The sequence below is a fragment of the Myotis yumanensis genome, unplaced genomic scaffold (genome assembly GCF_028538775.1).
Source record: "Myotis yumanensis isolate MYYU_CA2020_CCGP unplaced genomic scaffold, mMyoYum1.0.hap1 SCAF_13, whole genome shotgun sequence".
NCBI lineage: Eukaryota > Metazoa > Chordata > Mammalia > Chiroptera > Vespertilionidae > Myotis > Myotis yumanensis.
The window spans coordinates 1,411,789-1,425,845 of NW_027223764.1; the positions used below are offsets into that span (position 1 = coordinate 1,411,789).

Below are 14,057 nucleotides of genomic sequence, written 5' to 3' on the forward strand. Positions count from 1 at the left end.
TGGGGTACAAGGAGCCAATCGCCCTGCGGGAAGCCTTGGGTCAGGGCTGGTTCTGTGTGTGTGTGTGAGTGTGTGTGTGAGTGTGTGTGTGAGTGTGTCTGTGTGTGTGTGAGTGTGTGTGTGAGTGTGTGTGTGTGTGTGTGAGTGTGTGTGTGTGAGTGAGTGTGTGTGTGTGAGTGTGTGTGTGTGAGTGTGTGTGTGAGTGTGTGTGTGTTAGTGAGTGTGTGTGTGAGTGTGTGTGTGTGAGTGTGTGTGTGTGTGTGTGTGAGTGTGTGTGTGTGTATTTCTGTGATAGAAGCTGCTAGATTCCCCAGGGAGGAGAGGAGAGGGAAGAACAAGAGGCAAGGAGAAAATTGGGGGTGGGAGAGACAGATGGAGACGCAGCAGTGGGAGAGAGAGAGAGAGAGAGAGAGAGAGAAGAGAAGCACAGCAGAGAGAGAGAGAGCAGACCGGGAGAGCGAGCCGGCCCAGCGCAGAGAGGGGAGGAAGAGAAAGGCCCGGAGCTGAGCTGAGGGTGCGCCGCGGAGACGGGGATGGGGTGAGGGTAGAGGGAGCAGACAGCGCGGGGGCGCCGGCGCCTGCGGTCCGGGTCCGAGCGCTGGCAGCTCCGGGCGGCGCTGGCCCGGGAGGCGGCGCGGGCTGCAGGGGAGCTGCGCGCCCAGGTGCTCGCCAGGGAGGCGGGGGCGGCGCCCTCCGGGGCCCCTGGCGGCGGGGCCGGGGGTCGCCGGGCGGCGGGCGGGCCCTGAGCGCGCGCCATGGACTCGTGGGACGCGGGGCTGGCGGGGCTGCTGGCGGCCACCATGGGCGTGTCGCTGCTCGCCAACGCGCTGGTGCTGCTCTGCCTGCTGCACAGCGCCGCCCTGCGCCGCCCCGCGCCCGCGCTCTTCACGCTCAACCTCACGTGCGGGAACCTGCTGGGCACCGTGGTCAACATGCCGCTCACGCTGGCGGCCGTCGTGGCGCAGCGCCAGCCCGCGGGCGACCGCCTGTGCCGCCTGGTCGCCTTCCTGGACACCTTCCTGGCCAGCAACGCCATGCTGAGCATGGCCGCGCTGGGCCTGGACCGCTGGGCGGCCGTGGTCTTCCCGCTGCGCTACCGCGCCCGGGTGCGCCCCCGCGGCGCCGCGCTGCTGGTGGCCTACACGTGGCTGCACGCGCTGGCCTTCCCCGCCGCGGCGCTCGCGCGCTCCTGGCTCGGCTTCCACGCGCCCTCCGCGTCCTGCGCGCTGTGCAGCCGCCGCCCCGACGAGCGCCTGCGCTTCGCCCTCTTCTCCGGCGCCTTCCACGCGCTCAGCTTCCTGCTCGCCCTGCTGGTGCTCTGCGCCACGTACCTCAAGGTGCTGCGCGTGGCGCGCGCCCACTGCCGGCGCATCGACGTGATCACCATGCAGACGCTGGTCCTGCTGGTGGACATCCACCCCAGGTGAGGGTGGCGAGGGCGGCGAGGGCGCCCGGTGGGGGGAGGGGGAGGGGAGGGGAGGGGAGGGGAGGGGAGGGGGGAAGGGGGTGGGGGAAGGGGACCCACGCCTCCTCCACACTCAGGTGCGGCCTTGGCGACCCCCTTCCACCCAGTCTGCGTTTCCTCTTGGGAAGGGGGGGGCGGGGGGGATGCTGCGGGTCCCAGGGCAGGTGCCCGGGCACAGGCGCGCACAGCGGCCCCGGGAGTGGGCAGGACGCAGGCTCTGGCAGCATCAGGGGAACCAGTGGGCACTTAGCTGGTTCTGGGTGCGGTTTGCACTTTGCACAGCACACGCGGCCCTTAGAGGCTCTGGGGCCCCAACGGGGGGGGGGGGGGGGGGGAGCGGGGGAGGGGGACTCCTGAGGGGTCCTCACACCGGAACCAGCTGCTCTTCCCGGCCGTCCTTTCTCTGGGGCCTGCGCTGCCTGTCCTGTGTGTGTGTGTGTGTGTGTGTGTGTGTGTGTATGTGTATGTGTGACAGAGAGAGAGACAGAGAGAGAGAGAGAGAGAGAGAGAGAGACAGACAGAGAGAGAGAGAGACAGAGAGAGAGAGCCGGGCTGCGCCCCCTGCCGGTCCTGGGGAGGAACCTCGTCCTGCCCCTCCTGCCAGTGCTGCCTGTGCCTCTGGACTCGGAGCTGCTGGCCCTGATGGCCCTGCCCGGGGAGTGTCAGCCCTGGGTCCCCGCCCACCCGCACCCTCACCCACCCTCACCCACCCTCACCGCACCCACCCGCAGGGGTCTTCCAGGAAGGCAGCTCGGGGTGCAGGTGCAGGTCCCCCTGGGAACTCCGGCTCTTCCCTGAGACTCCCCTAGAGAGAAGGGGGGACACTTGGCTAAGGCAGCCTGAGCTCACCTAGGCTTTGCTTACAGAGGAGGAAGGGGTGAGGAAGAGGGGCCAGGAGGAGGGAACAGGAGGGAGAGGAGGAAGGAGGAGGGAGAAGGGGGGAGGGAGGGGGGAAGAGGAGGGAGGGGGAGGAGGAGGGAGAGAAGGAGGGAGGAGGAGGAAGGGGAGGGGAGAGGAGGAAGAGGAGGAAGAGGAGGAAGAGGGAGAGAAGGAGGGAGGGGAGGGAGGGGAGAGAAAGTGGACTCTGCTAGTTTGTATCCCATGTCCTGGGGAGGGGGCTCTGCGGCCAGGACCCTCAACAGGGGCTGTGGCTTCTGGGAGGCATGAGAGCGAGGCAGGCGGGGAGCACCGATGGGGGAGGCTCGATCAGGGGAGTTCCCTGAGGCTGACCCCTCCCCCACCCCCTAAAGCAGCTCCTGGTTGAGGGAGTCAGACCCGAGGTGTCCGAGCAGAGGCTCCCTCAGTGCGGAGACGGTCCTGCCCCGGAGCCGCCAGGAACGTGGGAGCCTCCCTGTCGCAGGGCATGGCTGTGCTCACGTCCCCGGGGAACCGCACCTCATTAGATGTGACCAATGACATGAAGGCTCATCATCCTCTCCGCACAGAACCACATACAGGCGTGCATGTGCGTGACCAGCAGCACGTGACGGCAGGGCATAGGAACCCACGTACACGCATGTCACACGCAATCCCAGGTGCTCACATGGGAACCGCATGTGCACAGGCCCCCTGCACGCACGCTGAGACCAGGACACGCGTGGCTCGCGCCCCTGCAGGGAGTCTCTTCTGCAGCCACAGGGCAGGGCTGCCCCTTCCTGTCTGTAGCTCCGGGCAGGGCTGCGGCTTCGGGCGGAAGGTTCGGGCAGAAGGTGCGGAGGACAGGAGGCCCCGCTCACCGCGCAGCGTCCGGGTTGCCCGGTGAAGGGCCAGCCGTGAGTCACACGGACGCAGGTTCAAGTCCTGCCTCCACTTCCCAGCCGAGCGGCTTCCCTGGCCTCGCGGAGCTCAGGGTCCTCTCGGAGCTCAGAGTCCTCGCGTGAAACAGGCGGGTGACGTGCTGGCAGGCAGCTCCCCGGGGGCCACGCACTGGGCAGGACGGTGGCGGGCGCCTAGGGAGCAGAGAGCGTACATCGGGGATGTGCACTCGGGCTGTGCGCCGCGGCCCAGCGAGGAGCGAGCTGTAATAATGAGTTGTCGTTTGCACCTGCTCTGGCATCCGGCGTGGTGCTAACTGCTTCAGGCATCGAACCAATTTTTAAAAAATACTTTTTATTGATTTCAGAGAGGAAAGAAGAGGGAGAGGTAGAAACATCAATGATGAGAGAGAATCATGGATCGGCTGCCTCCTGCACGCCCCGCACTGGGGATCATGTGCCCTGACCGGGAATCGAACCTGGGATGCTTCAGTCCACAGGCCGACGCTCTGTCCACTGAGCCACACCAGCTAGGGCTGCACCAAACACATGCCGTGCATCTGTGTGCCTTGTGCGTTCCGTTCTCACAGCAGCCCTTTCTCTGTGCGTCTCCTTAGATGACTGTCCCCTTTCCGGCTGGTGGCCCCGAGGCTCGGGGAGGTCACACAGCTCGGCCAGGCCTCGGCCTCGGGTCTCCTGGCTGCACAGCCGGGTGCCTGCCCTCGCGGCCGCTGCCTGTGCTCGGGGGTGGTGACCCCGAGACCCGGGCAGGCGCCCTGAGCCGCCCTGTCCCCTCTTTCCCGTGCAGCGTGCGCGAGCGCTGCCTGGAGGAGCAGCGGAGGCGGCGGCAGCGGGCCACCAGGAAGATCAGCACCTTCATAGGGACCTTCCTCCTGTGCTTCGCGCCCTATGTCCTCACCAGGTGAGCCCGGGCGCGTGCAGGGGCGGCGGGCGGGGTGCGGGGCTTCGGAGCGCACAGCGGGGCCCACGTCATCTCCAGACAGAGCGTGGGGGTGAGGGTGAACCTGAGAGGTCCGAGGAGAAGGAGGGTGCACGCCTGTTCTCTGCGGCCTTGAATTCTCCCCCTAAACTCAGGGCTGAAAGGGCTGTGACGTCTCTCCCACTCGATTGCCACCTCCTCCCTCTGACCCTTCATCCCGGGCTGCCCGCAGGAGGCCCCCGGAGAGGGAAGCGGGCAGAGAGGAGAAGGGGCCGGGTGCCCACCAACCGCAGGAGGCCCACCGGGAGGAAAGGGGGAGAGAGGGGGAGGCCCCTGAGCACAGGGAGCCCAGCGCCGCCCCCAGCCCGGTCAGTAGCGGGGGCCACGTGCCACCTGCAGGGGAGCAGGGAGCACAGGCCGCGCCCAGCCAGGTGGGCACCTGCCCTCCGCCTGGACTCAGCCGCTTCCGGCCGGGGTGGCCTCGCACAGGCCTGCACCAGCCCCTCCACCAGCCCCTCCGAGAGCGTGAGGTCCGCTCTTCCCCCAGGGGCGGCGCTGTGCCCACACCCACCGAGCAGACAGCCGCCTCCTCTGCGAAGGCTGAGAGCAGGTGCTGGGGGGTCACCTCGGGTAAAGGCTGGGCGCCCCCGGCGCACGGACTCTCTCCAGGCGGCCCGCCCGCACCTCATGGGGTTCGACGTTGGGACCGCTGGGGGCAGGGGGCTTGGAGCTGGTGGAATTGGCTTCAGGAGGGCGGGCTCAGCTGTGACACCTGCCACCCCTGGAGCTGATGGGACGAGCAGACCAGCGGGGAAGGCTCCCCTCTTTGTCGGCCGTGGACCCCCCTCTGCCCAGCAGCCTTCTCGGTGGGGGCATCACCCCAGGTCAGTCAGAAACCACTCAAGCCCTCGCATGGCTCCTGAGCCTCCTCCCGTCACCCGTTACAGGAGAACAGGACTCTCTCTTTTCTTAAGAATCTTTTTCTTTAAAAAATATTTGTATTGATTTCAGAGAGGAAGTGAGAGGGAGAGAAACATCAATAAGAGAGAATCACTGATCAGCTGCCTCCTGCACGCCCCCCACTGGGGATGGAGCCCACAACCTGGCCTGTGCCCTGATGGGAATGGAACCCTGACCTCCTGGTTCCTAGGTGGCCGCTCGACCCCTGAGCCAGGCCGGCGGCAGAACATGAGCCCTTTATGGCTGCACCTGTCGCCCACTGGCCACCTGCAGGGCTCCCAGGAGGTCCCATGGGTGCCTGCCCGTGCTTGGTCCCGCCTCCTGGAGGGCCAGCAGCTGCATTTACTGAGGGTCAGAGGCAAGAGGGGTTCCCTGAGGACGTGGGAGCAGCAGCTGGAGGACCCGGGTGAGGTGGGTGTCCGCCGTCGGCAGCATTTGGGCTCCGCAGTCCGGCGCCATCTCCAGCGCGTGGGGACCGGCCTGGACATGCAGAGACGCCCCTGCAGGCTGACCCTGCTCCCTGTGCCCAGCCTCTGCGGGACAGACAGCACCGGCCCCGGAAGAGGGGGGCTCGAGTGGCATCCCCTCCGGCCCCCACTTGGCGGCCTGGCGCGTGCGCGGGGCCCAGAGGCAGCCTGGCTGGTGCTGACTGCGCCCCTTTCCCAGGGGGATCCCGGGCCGCCCTGCCAGGTCAGCTGACGGGTCATGTGACCACACCCTGACCAGCTCTGGCGTTAGATGGGATCGCAGCCGCGTGGACACCCCTGCCCTCCCAGCCCCCCGGGACCGATGGGGACCTGGGGCTGCCAGAGCTGGGCCGGAGCAGGGCAGGCAGCGCTGGGCTGTGACGGTGGGCGGGCGTCCAGGGCAGGACCAGTGGGAAGCGGGTCAGCTGGCCACGCGGGCCAAGGGCACCGGGCAGGAGAGAGGAGTGCATGGCATCGCGGGGGGACATCTCGTGCACACAGCAGGGGTGCGCTGCCTCCCCGCTCGCGTCCGCTCCCCTGGGGGTTGCTGGCCGGGTACCCGGAGGACCCTCAGACGGTGCCCATGACATAAGCTGCCTCTGTCCTCGGCCCCTCAGGGACCAGGGCCCCTCCCGGGGACCGAACCCGCCTGGGCAGAGGCCCCCGGCCAGCAGCCTCCCCGGATGCGAGACGCCCTTCGAGCTGCAGACGGTTCGCAGTCACCCTCAGCCAGCGTCCCCGCAGCCTCCCGGGAGGCGGGCTGGGCTGCAAGCGAAGTCGGTCTTTCTGCTCCCAGGGCGGGTCTTGTCGTTCTCAGAGGAAACCTCCAGGCCTGAGGTTAGGGACACTAGCCCGGGGTCACATGCAGGCCGGCCGCTAGCTGGGGTCACACACAGGCCGGCCGCTAGCTGGGGCCACACACAGGCCGGCCGCCAGCCGGGGTCGCGGGGCAGACTGGGAGCCAATGGCAGGGACACGATTCACCCTCAGCCATTTCTTAGATGATCTTGGGCTCCAGGGTCGCACAACCCGGGGTCCAGTCCCAACTCGACAACTGGCCGGTCGGTGACCTGGGGCCAAGGGCTTAACCTCCTTGGGCACCTACCTCCTCACGTGTGACGTGGGGACTGTGGGTCGCCCAGGGCTCCGTGAAGTCGAGCGTTGAGGGGCGCAGTTGGGACAGCAGCTGGAGTGAAACCGTCGCCTGCCAGGAGGTCACGGCTGAAGGTCCTGGCGTGTCATTGCTCTGGGAGGCGGCCCGGGGAACCCGAGGCTCGTCCGGGAAGCTGGGTGGGGCTCCGGGGCCTGGACAGGGGGCCGTGGCGGCTGTGACCTGTGACCTCCCCGCGCCCTCTCTCCGCAGGCTGGTGGAGCTGTCCGCCACGGTGCCCATCGCCTCGCACTGGGGGGTGCTGTCCAAGTGCTTGGCCTACAGCAAGGCCGCGTCCGACCCCTTTGTGTACTCGCTGCTGCGCCACCAGTACCGCCAGAGCTGCAAGGAGATCCTGACCCGGCTCTTCCACCGGCGCTCCCTGCGCTCCTCGGGCCTGGCCGGCGGCTCCCACAGCCAGAACACCCTGCCCGTCGCCGAGTGAGGGGCGCCTCCTGCTGGACATGGGAGACAGCGGTGAGCAGCAGGGAGGCGGGGCTCCGGGCAGACGCAGGGCCCCCGCCACCGCCTGGCAGCCCAGCGATCCCGGGTCCGGCTCCTGGAGGCGGCTTCCTGCTCTCCGGGGACCGCTGAGCGGGCCCCGTTATCACCGAAGGAGACCGTGGGATGAGCTGCTCTGAGCTCCTTGACAGGCCAGAGGCTCCCAGAGCTGACAGTCGTGACCAAGGACACGGCGCGGGGGCAGGTGGGGCAGCATGGGGTCCGCCTGCCCCCTGAGCCCTGGACACGGGGCTCCTTGCTGCCGGGAGTGGTGGCTGCCACGGGACACGGGTCATGGCCGTGGCTGCTTTAACCCAAATATCACTCGGGCGGATCTAACTACCTTGTGCTGGGCTGGGACGCCCTGGTCCTGTGCCCCAGGGGGCGGGGGGGGGAGGGGGGTGAACACCTACTGGCTCCCCGGTCGATGGCTGTGGACCAACCGTAGAAACACTTACATTGGATTCAACGTTTGTCCCTCCATCTGCCCCGCCCCCACCCAGAGCGAGCACGTGCGTGTGCAGACAACCCAGGTTCGAAGGTGGTTCCAAGGGGCAGGGGGGACACGGACACTGTTCTTTGGGGTCTGACCCTGAAGGTACCTGCTTCTGACTTACGTGCCGGGGTGTCGGCGCCAAGGAGAGGCGGCAGGAAGGGGGCTGGCTGGTCCCCACCCACCTGCGGCCTGAACTTGCAGGCGCGTTACCGCGTCTGGCACCTCGCATCCGGCACGTCCTCTGAGATCGACGGGCAAGAACTGACCGCACCGGGTTCTAGCCTGATGTGAAGGCATGGGCTTCCTGTGCGCTCACGTCCCGCGTCCGTCGGCAGAAGGTGGGGGCTGTCGAGGGGGCAAGCGCGTGCCCTGGGCTGTGGGCGGGAGGCTGAGGTTTTTATTGAAATCCTAGCGATGGTACCTATGCCAGCCCCTTCGCAGCCCCGCGGATGCCGTAAAAGCCAGGGTGAGCGGACCGTGCTCTCTGCCCTGCGTCGTGTTCACCGTTTCAGATGAGGGCCTGCCGCTGGGCGCCGCCGCCCGGCCGTCCTCTGCGTGAGCCCTGCAGGGGGGAGGCCGGGAGAGGCGCAGCCTCACGGAGGGGAGGCCGCCGTCCAGCAGGGACCCAGCAGGGAGGAGCCGTCGGTGACCGGGCTGGGCCCCCGCACGGGCAGAAGGGGAGTGTGTGTGTGTCTGTTTTAAAAGATGCCTCATTAAACTTAGCTTTGCACTCACAACGAGGAACAGAGCCTGCCTCGTCTCCTCTCACTCCATCCAGGGTTTCCATGGAGACCAGAACAGCGCAGGTGCGGCTCCCGGCCCCCTCCCAGGGGCAGGTGGAGCTGTGCTCACCCCTGTCCGGAGGAGCGGGCAGGCTGGTCCCTCCCGGCCGCGTTCGGGGACGTGACCTTGTTCGCTGGGAATCAGCCTCGAGGGGAATGTTCTTCCAGGAAAATCTGCAGCTGCTGCAAGTGAGGTCTGTTCTCCACGGAGAGCGGGCGCTGACCGGCCGCCGCACGCCACACGCCGCCGCCCGGGCACGGCTCCGAGCGCCACCGAGCGCCACTGAAGCAAAGCGCTCTGCTCTGTCTGCGCACGTGGCCGCCGGAGTTGGAATCGCCGCCGCCGCCTCGGGTTTCTGTGGCGGTTTCCTAGCGACGGGCAGCTGCTCCCGGTCCAAGGTCGCGGCACCAGGCGCACCAGAGAGGCTGAGAGCAGCGCGGAGCCGGACGACACGCACGGACACTCCCAGGACTGGGCCGACGGCGACGCGTGACCCGGGGGGTGAGGTCAGGAGACAGTCACGTTCAAGCAGGAAAATGTGTTTCTGATCAAAGTCAGGCCTGCGGGTTAGCCCGCCGGCTCCCCCCCTCCCTCCTCCTCGGACAGCGGCAGGGGCGGCCGGGAAACAGGCCCTCACCCGGCACCACACGTCCCCAAAGATGCATTTGGTAATTTTCACAAAACTGCCCCAAACCCAATAAAAACCAGCTGCGTGGGCACCAGACGGACAAGGCCTAGCTCAGTTCATCGACGGCGTTTTCATCACTGTTCAGACACAGGCCCTCAGACCACGGAGCCCGGCCGCGGGGCTCAGGGGCTGAGCGTCGGCCCATGAACCAGGAGGTCACGGTTCGGTTCCCGGTCAGGGCACAGGCCGGGTTGTGGGCTTGATCCCCAGTCGGGGGCGTGCAGGAGGCAGGACGGATGATTCTCTCTCATCACGGATGTTTCTCTCCCTCCCTCCCTCCCTCCCTTCCTCTATAACCACACACACACACACACACACACACACACACCAGAAGGGAGGAGAAAGCCGGGGCTAGCGATGGCCAGCAGCGGGCTAGCACGGCCCAGCTGGAGGCGTGTGCTCCCCCCACGGCGTGTAGACCCGCGTCACCAGCTGGTGGTCCGTCAGGTGGGAAGGCTGGGACCGCGGGTCTAGAACATGCCCGGTGCCGTGGGCCCGGTGAACTGTCTCCCTCGGGGTGAGACCCCCTCGACGCCCCGTTTCCTCAGGCAAAGCCCCTGGAAACGTGCAGACCAGCACCTGCTCACGGCCGGGACCTGCTCCCTGACCCCGCCAGGTGCGCGCTGGAGGCCGAGGGCCCCACGCCGGGAACGGCCTGACGGGGTGAAAACACGGCAAGAAGCTGGGAAATAGGCCTGGAGCGGGGAGGCTCTCAGTCCCACCCCAGTGCCAGGCAGTTCACAGCCGAGGCTGCTGCAGCACAGAGAGGGCGAGCGACTTCCTCAGGGCACACAGCAAAGGGCAGAGCTAAAGGGGAACCCGGGCTGCCCGCAGCCTGCGTCTCCTTCACCTGCGGCCTCTGGGTGAGCGGCCCCTCGCCCTCCGGCCGTTTGCTCTGAGGGGTGTCACCCTCCCCCCTCCCACTCCCCCCTCTCCCCCAGGGGACAGGGGTCCTGTCCGTGCACCAGTGGCTCCGGGCGGCTGCTCTGTCCCGCGCTCCCTCCCAGCTGATAACCTGGCAGAGTCCGGCCGCCTGGGGGCGAGGGCCTTGCGTGGAGACCGCGTCCCCCTGCGTCTGGGCTCAGCGTGTAAGCGCCATTGTCCTCCCCGTGTCCGGCTCCCGCCGCCTGCCTCCCCGGCCGACTGTTTTACCTCGAAAACAAACTGACTCGGGGTCTGCAAACGGCAGGCTTCCTGCACTCGCTCCCCGAGACATGGCTCTGTCCATCCCGCCTGGTCCAAGGCCCTGATGCCGCCCGCTTCCGGGTGATCACGGTGCCCGCCCCCTGTCACGTGCCCAATTCCAGGTGATCACGGTGCCCGCCCCCTGTCACGTGCCCAATTCCAGGTGATCCTGTGGCCCCGCCCCATGATCACGTGGCCCCGCCCCTTCTGGGACCCACCTCTCAGCCAGGCTCTCCTGGGGTCGCAGGTGCATTTCGGGGACCAGTGCCAGTGCCCTAGCTGCCCCCCCCTTGTCCCCTACCGCCCCTTCCTGCTGGCAGTGCCCCTCCCGGCTCCCTGCTGCCTGCTCCCCACAGTCAGCCCTGCCCTGACCCCCAGAGCACCCCAGGCCTCCCCCCAGCTCCGCCTCCTGTCCCCCACGAGGACCACAGCAGGAGCGTCCACTCTTCCCAGAGTTCCCCGGGCCTGACCGGCCACGGCCCAACTCAGCGACCTGACCACAGCGACCTGACCGCAGTGACTTCACCGCAGCATCCAGGTGCTGCCTTCCTCTCCTTCCTGGGATCACCCCCCCCCCCCCCCCCCCCCAGATAAGCCCCCTGCACGAGGCCCTGTCTCAGACTTGAGTTCAGGGACCCCACACCAAGGCCTCAGGTCGACAACGCATCCCACGTGGCCATCCTCCTGCTCCACACACACACCCCACACGGTTCTCGGTCTAAACCCTTTCACTAAACACGATCCCCAGATCCCTGCGTCTCCATAATCGGAAAAGCACGCGGGCAGGTCAGCGCCGGCCCAGCCTCCCTTCCCACCAGGAGGGGGGATCACTGCGCCTCGCCCCCCCCCCCCAGCTCCGCTGAGGCCCTGGGGGCCGCGCTGGGCGAGCGAATGCCAGGAAAGTGCGTGCGAAGGCACCAGACCTGCCAGATGGGTTTGCAACGAAACCCTGGAGCCGCCTACAGCTTCCGACGTTTTAAAAAGCCCGTTTGTCCTCCTTCTACAGCATAAACATCTCCTGCTCTGCTGTGAGCAGGCAGGTTCTCGGCGTCCGTGTTTTTAGACTCGCTGACCTGGCCCCGTTCCTTCCCAGCGAGAAGCGGGCTCGCTCCCGTGTATTCTTGCAACATTGCTTGTTCTGGGGCCTGCAGCTCCCACAGAGAACTGCTCGAACCCCAGGCCAACACTGCCCGGCACCATGCTGCCCTCTTCGTCCTCCCTGCCTTTCCTGCCTGCCTTTCTCCCTGTCTAACCAGGGGCGCGGGGGAGGGGGGGCGGGTCCTCCCACAGCTCCTCACAGACACGCCTGTGTCTTCGTGCCATGGCTCTCCCTCTCTGCCTGCTGTGAACTCTGGTTCGCCTTCCCAATGCAGCTGGCAGTCCCCTGTCCTCCCGTCCTCCCTCAAGGTCACCAGGGAGGAATGACCGCCCTATAAGTGGCACAACCCGACTTTGGACACTGCCCCTCCGTGGGCCTCTATCTCCACATCGTGGGGGACAAACTAGTTCAGGGATAGAAAACTCGAGGCAACCAGCTGTCAGCCCTTCCCGCCCATCCCCACAGCACACACAGCGTTCTCCACCCACCCCCCCCCCCCGCCCCCAGCCAGGACCCTGCCTCAGAACCCTTCTTAACACAGAGCTCCAAGCAATACCCCCCGATGAGCCCAAGTCGGCCTGCGAAAGAGAGCCCGGCGGCCAGCCTGACTCACTGACCTAAAGACCTGCCTTGCTCGTCTGTCCACCTGCAACGGCACCGAATATTTGCCCTCCACCCCCAATTTCTTTTTCTTAATTCCCTGGACTCCTGGTGCCATGGCCGTGGCGCTGAGTGTGTGTGGCCGTGGGGCTGTGTGTGTGGCCGTGGCCGTGGGGCTGTGTGTGTGGCCGTGGCCGTGGGGCTGTGTGTGTGCCAGGGGACAGGCCACAGGAGGAAGAGCTCACAGGGCCCGGTGGCCCAGCTCAGCGCAGTCAGGCTGCGGGGAACCTGGCGCTCCGGCCAGTCCTCTGGGCGTGGCCGCGAGGCTCCCCAGGGAAACCACACGGAGGCCTCTCCCCATTTGCTTTCTTTATTTCCTCACTCCCCCGTCAGTGAGGCAGCAACAGTAATAACGAGACCCGATTTCTCGCGTGGTCATTCCAATACCCTCCTGAACGAGGCTCCGCAGACAATCCTGAGCGAGTGTCCACAGCGAACCCCCGCGTGTGGGGCAGGTTAGGAGCGCGCCTCCACGGAGGAGGGGGTCTGGGGCGGAGGGAGGTCGCAGGTCAGCCCGGCATCTTTCAAAGTCCCAGCGGCTCACAGAGGAGCCTGAGGAGATGTGGTTTCGTGGGAATCACCTTCTCCTGTCACCAGCAGGGAGCCCCCCAGGCTGCCGGACCAGGGGGGAATTTGGGGTTCTCTGTAAGCCCCATCTGCATGCAACCTGCCCCCGGGCACGCCTGCTGCCCAGGCTTCCCCTGGAATTATTCCAGCCTTTCTCCCGCTGATGAGAGAGAAGCGAAACTGACGCAGAGGCCTCCAGCCACCCACCGCCCGCCGCTCGCTTGGTGATCTCGCTGTTGTCGACAGGCGCAGGATTGCTGGGCAGCAGCGGGAATGCCCGGCCGAGAGGGCGGCCTCTGCTAGCAGGCCCTGAGCCGCGGGAAGGGTGACACCGGGGACAGCAGGCCCCAGGGCAGCGGTTTCAGCCGGGCACATGGCACACGCGCAGGGGCTCCTGTCACGCAAGCAGGGGAAGCGCCGGGCTCCCACCGCGCAGCCAGGAGCTCCGGGCAGGCCAGCCCCTCGCTCCCTGATCCTGCTTGGATGGCCGAGCCCACACCCCGCCAGCCTTTCTCCGCTGCGCTTTCCAAGCTATTTGGATACGTGGGAACGAAGGAAAGGAGACCCCGAGCCGCGGGCCTGCCCTGGGGACCAGGCTTGCTGGGCACACGTGCGTCCTCCCAGCCTCCGGGAGCGACAGAGCCTACAGGCAGCGGGTCCTCTACGGAGCCACGGCCCCGGGGTGTCCTCGGCGGGGCCTGGGCCTCAGCTCAGTGCCGGGAGGTCACCCGCGCTGCCGCCTCTTGCGCCCCCGGAGCCTGGGCTGCCGGGCGCGCAGGCTGCCGGGCCGCCGCCGGAACGTCTCCATGATCTCCCGGATGCGGGCCAGGTTGGTCCTGCCGAGCGTGAAGTCGCACCGCGTGGCGCCCATGTCATAGCCGACCATGCAGTTCTTGGTGGACGCGCTGAAGCCGTCTGCCTTGGCCGTGACCACGTACTCGCCGGGGTTCAGGAGGCGCCAGTAATCGCCATCGCTGGCTGGGGAGAGAAAGCGGGGGTTCGGACAGCTCTTGTCTAACGCGGACCCCAGCCCCGTGAGTCCAGAGAGACTCGGGGCGGCCGTGGGGAGCCCCAGCCCCTGCAGATGCGCGCGTCCTCTTTGGAAGCCCCATTGATGGTTCTGACAGGCAGGGTCTGGGATGGGCTCCCCACAGCGTCCGTACACGTGGGCGGCGATGGAGAAATCACCTCTAACCGCTTCCCAGGGTCGATGCGTCATTCATTCTGCACATGAGCTTCCACATGGTCTGGCCCTGCCCCTCGCCCCTCACCACAAAATGCCATCTTTTTAAAAATATATATATGTTTTTATGCCCTGACCGGTTTGGCTCAGTGGATAGAG

The 14,057-nt window shown here is 66.9% G+C and overlaps 2 protein-coding genes across 2 annotated transcripts in view; one reads left to right on the forward strand and one right to left on the reverse strand.

The window, feature by feature from the left end:
* Positions 1-218: 218 nt before the first annotated feature.
* On the forward strand, positions 219-9,620 carry GPR26 (G protein-coupled receptor 26). The gene is made up of 3 exons (XM_070432051.1): positions 219-1,423; positions 4,028-4,141; positions 6,950-9,620. The coding sequence occupies exons 1-3, from the start codon at positions 756-758 to the stop codon at positions 7,179-7,181; spliced, it is 1,014 nt and encodes a 337-aa protein (XP_070288152.1). The 5' UTR covers positions 219-755; the 3' UTR covers positions 7,182-9,620.
* A 2,791-nt stretch (positions 9,621-12,411) lies between these two features.
* CPXM2 (carboxypeptidase X, M14 family member 2) overlaps positions 12,412-14,057 on the reverse strand; it is a 45,165-nt gene continuing 43,519 nt past the window's right edge. Inside the window, exon 14 of the mRNA XM_070432053.1 lies at positions 12,412-13,693. Coding sequence (XP_070288154.1) covers positions 13,440-13,693 — 254 coding nt within the window. The 3' untranslated portion in view covers positions 12,412-13,439. The remainder of the gene's footprint in view (positions 13,694-14,057) is intronic.

What these genes read in the sequence shown, in the direction of transcription:
- GPR26 (XM_070432051.1), top strand. Translation starts at nt 756, where the DNA reads ATGGACTCGTGGGACGCGGGGCTGGCGGGGCTGCTGGCGGCCACCATG. An exon ending in CTGGTGGACATCCACCCCAG is followed by an intron (nt 1,424 to 4,027) that starts GTGAGGGTGGCG and finishes TTTCCCGTGCAG; the next exon opens with CGTGCGCGAGCGCTGCCTGG. An exon ending in GCGCCCTATGTCCTCACCAG is followed by an intron (nt 4,142 to 6,949) that starts GTGAGCCCGGGC and finishes CTCTCTCCGCAG; the next exon opens with GCTGGTGGAGCTGTCCGCCA.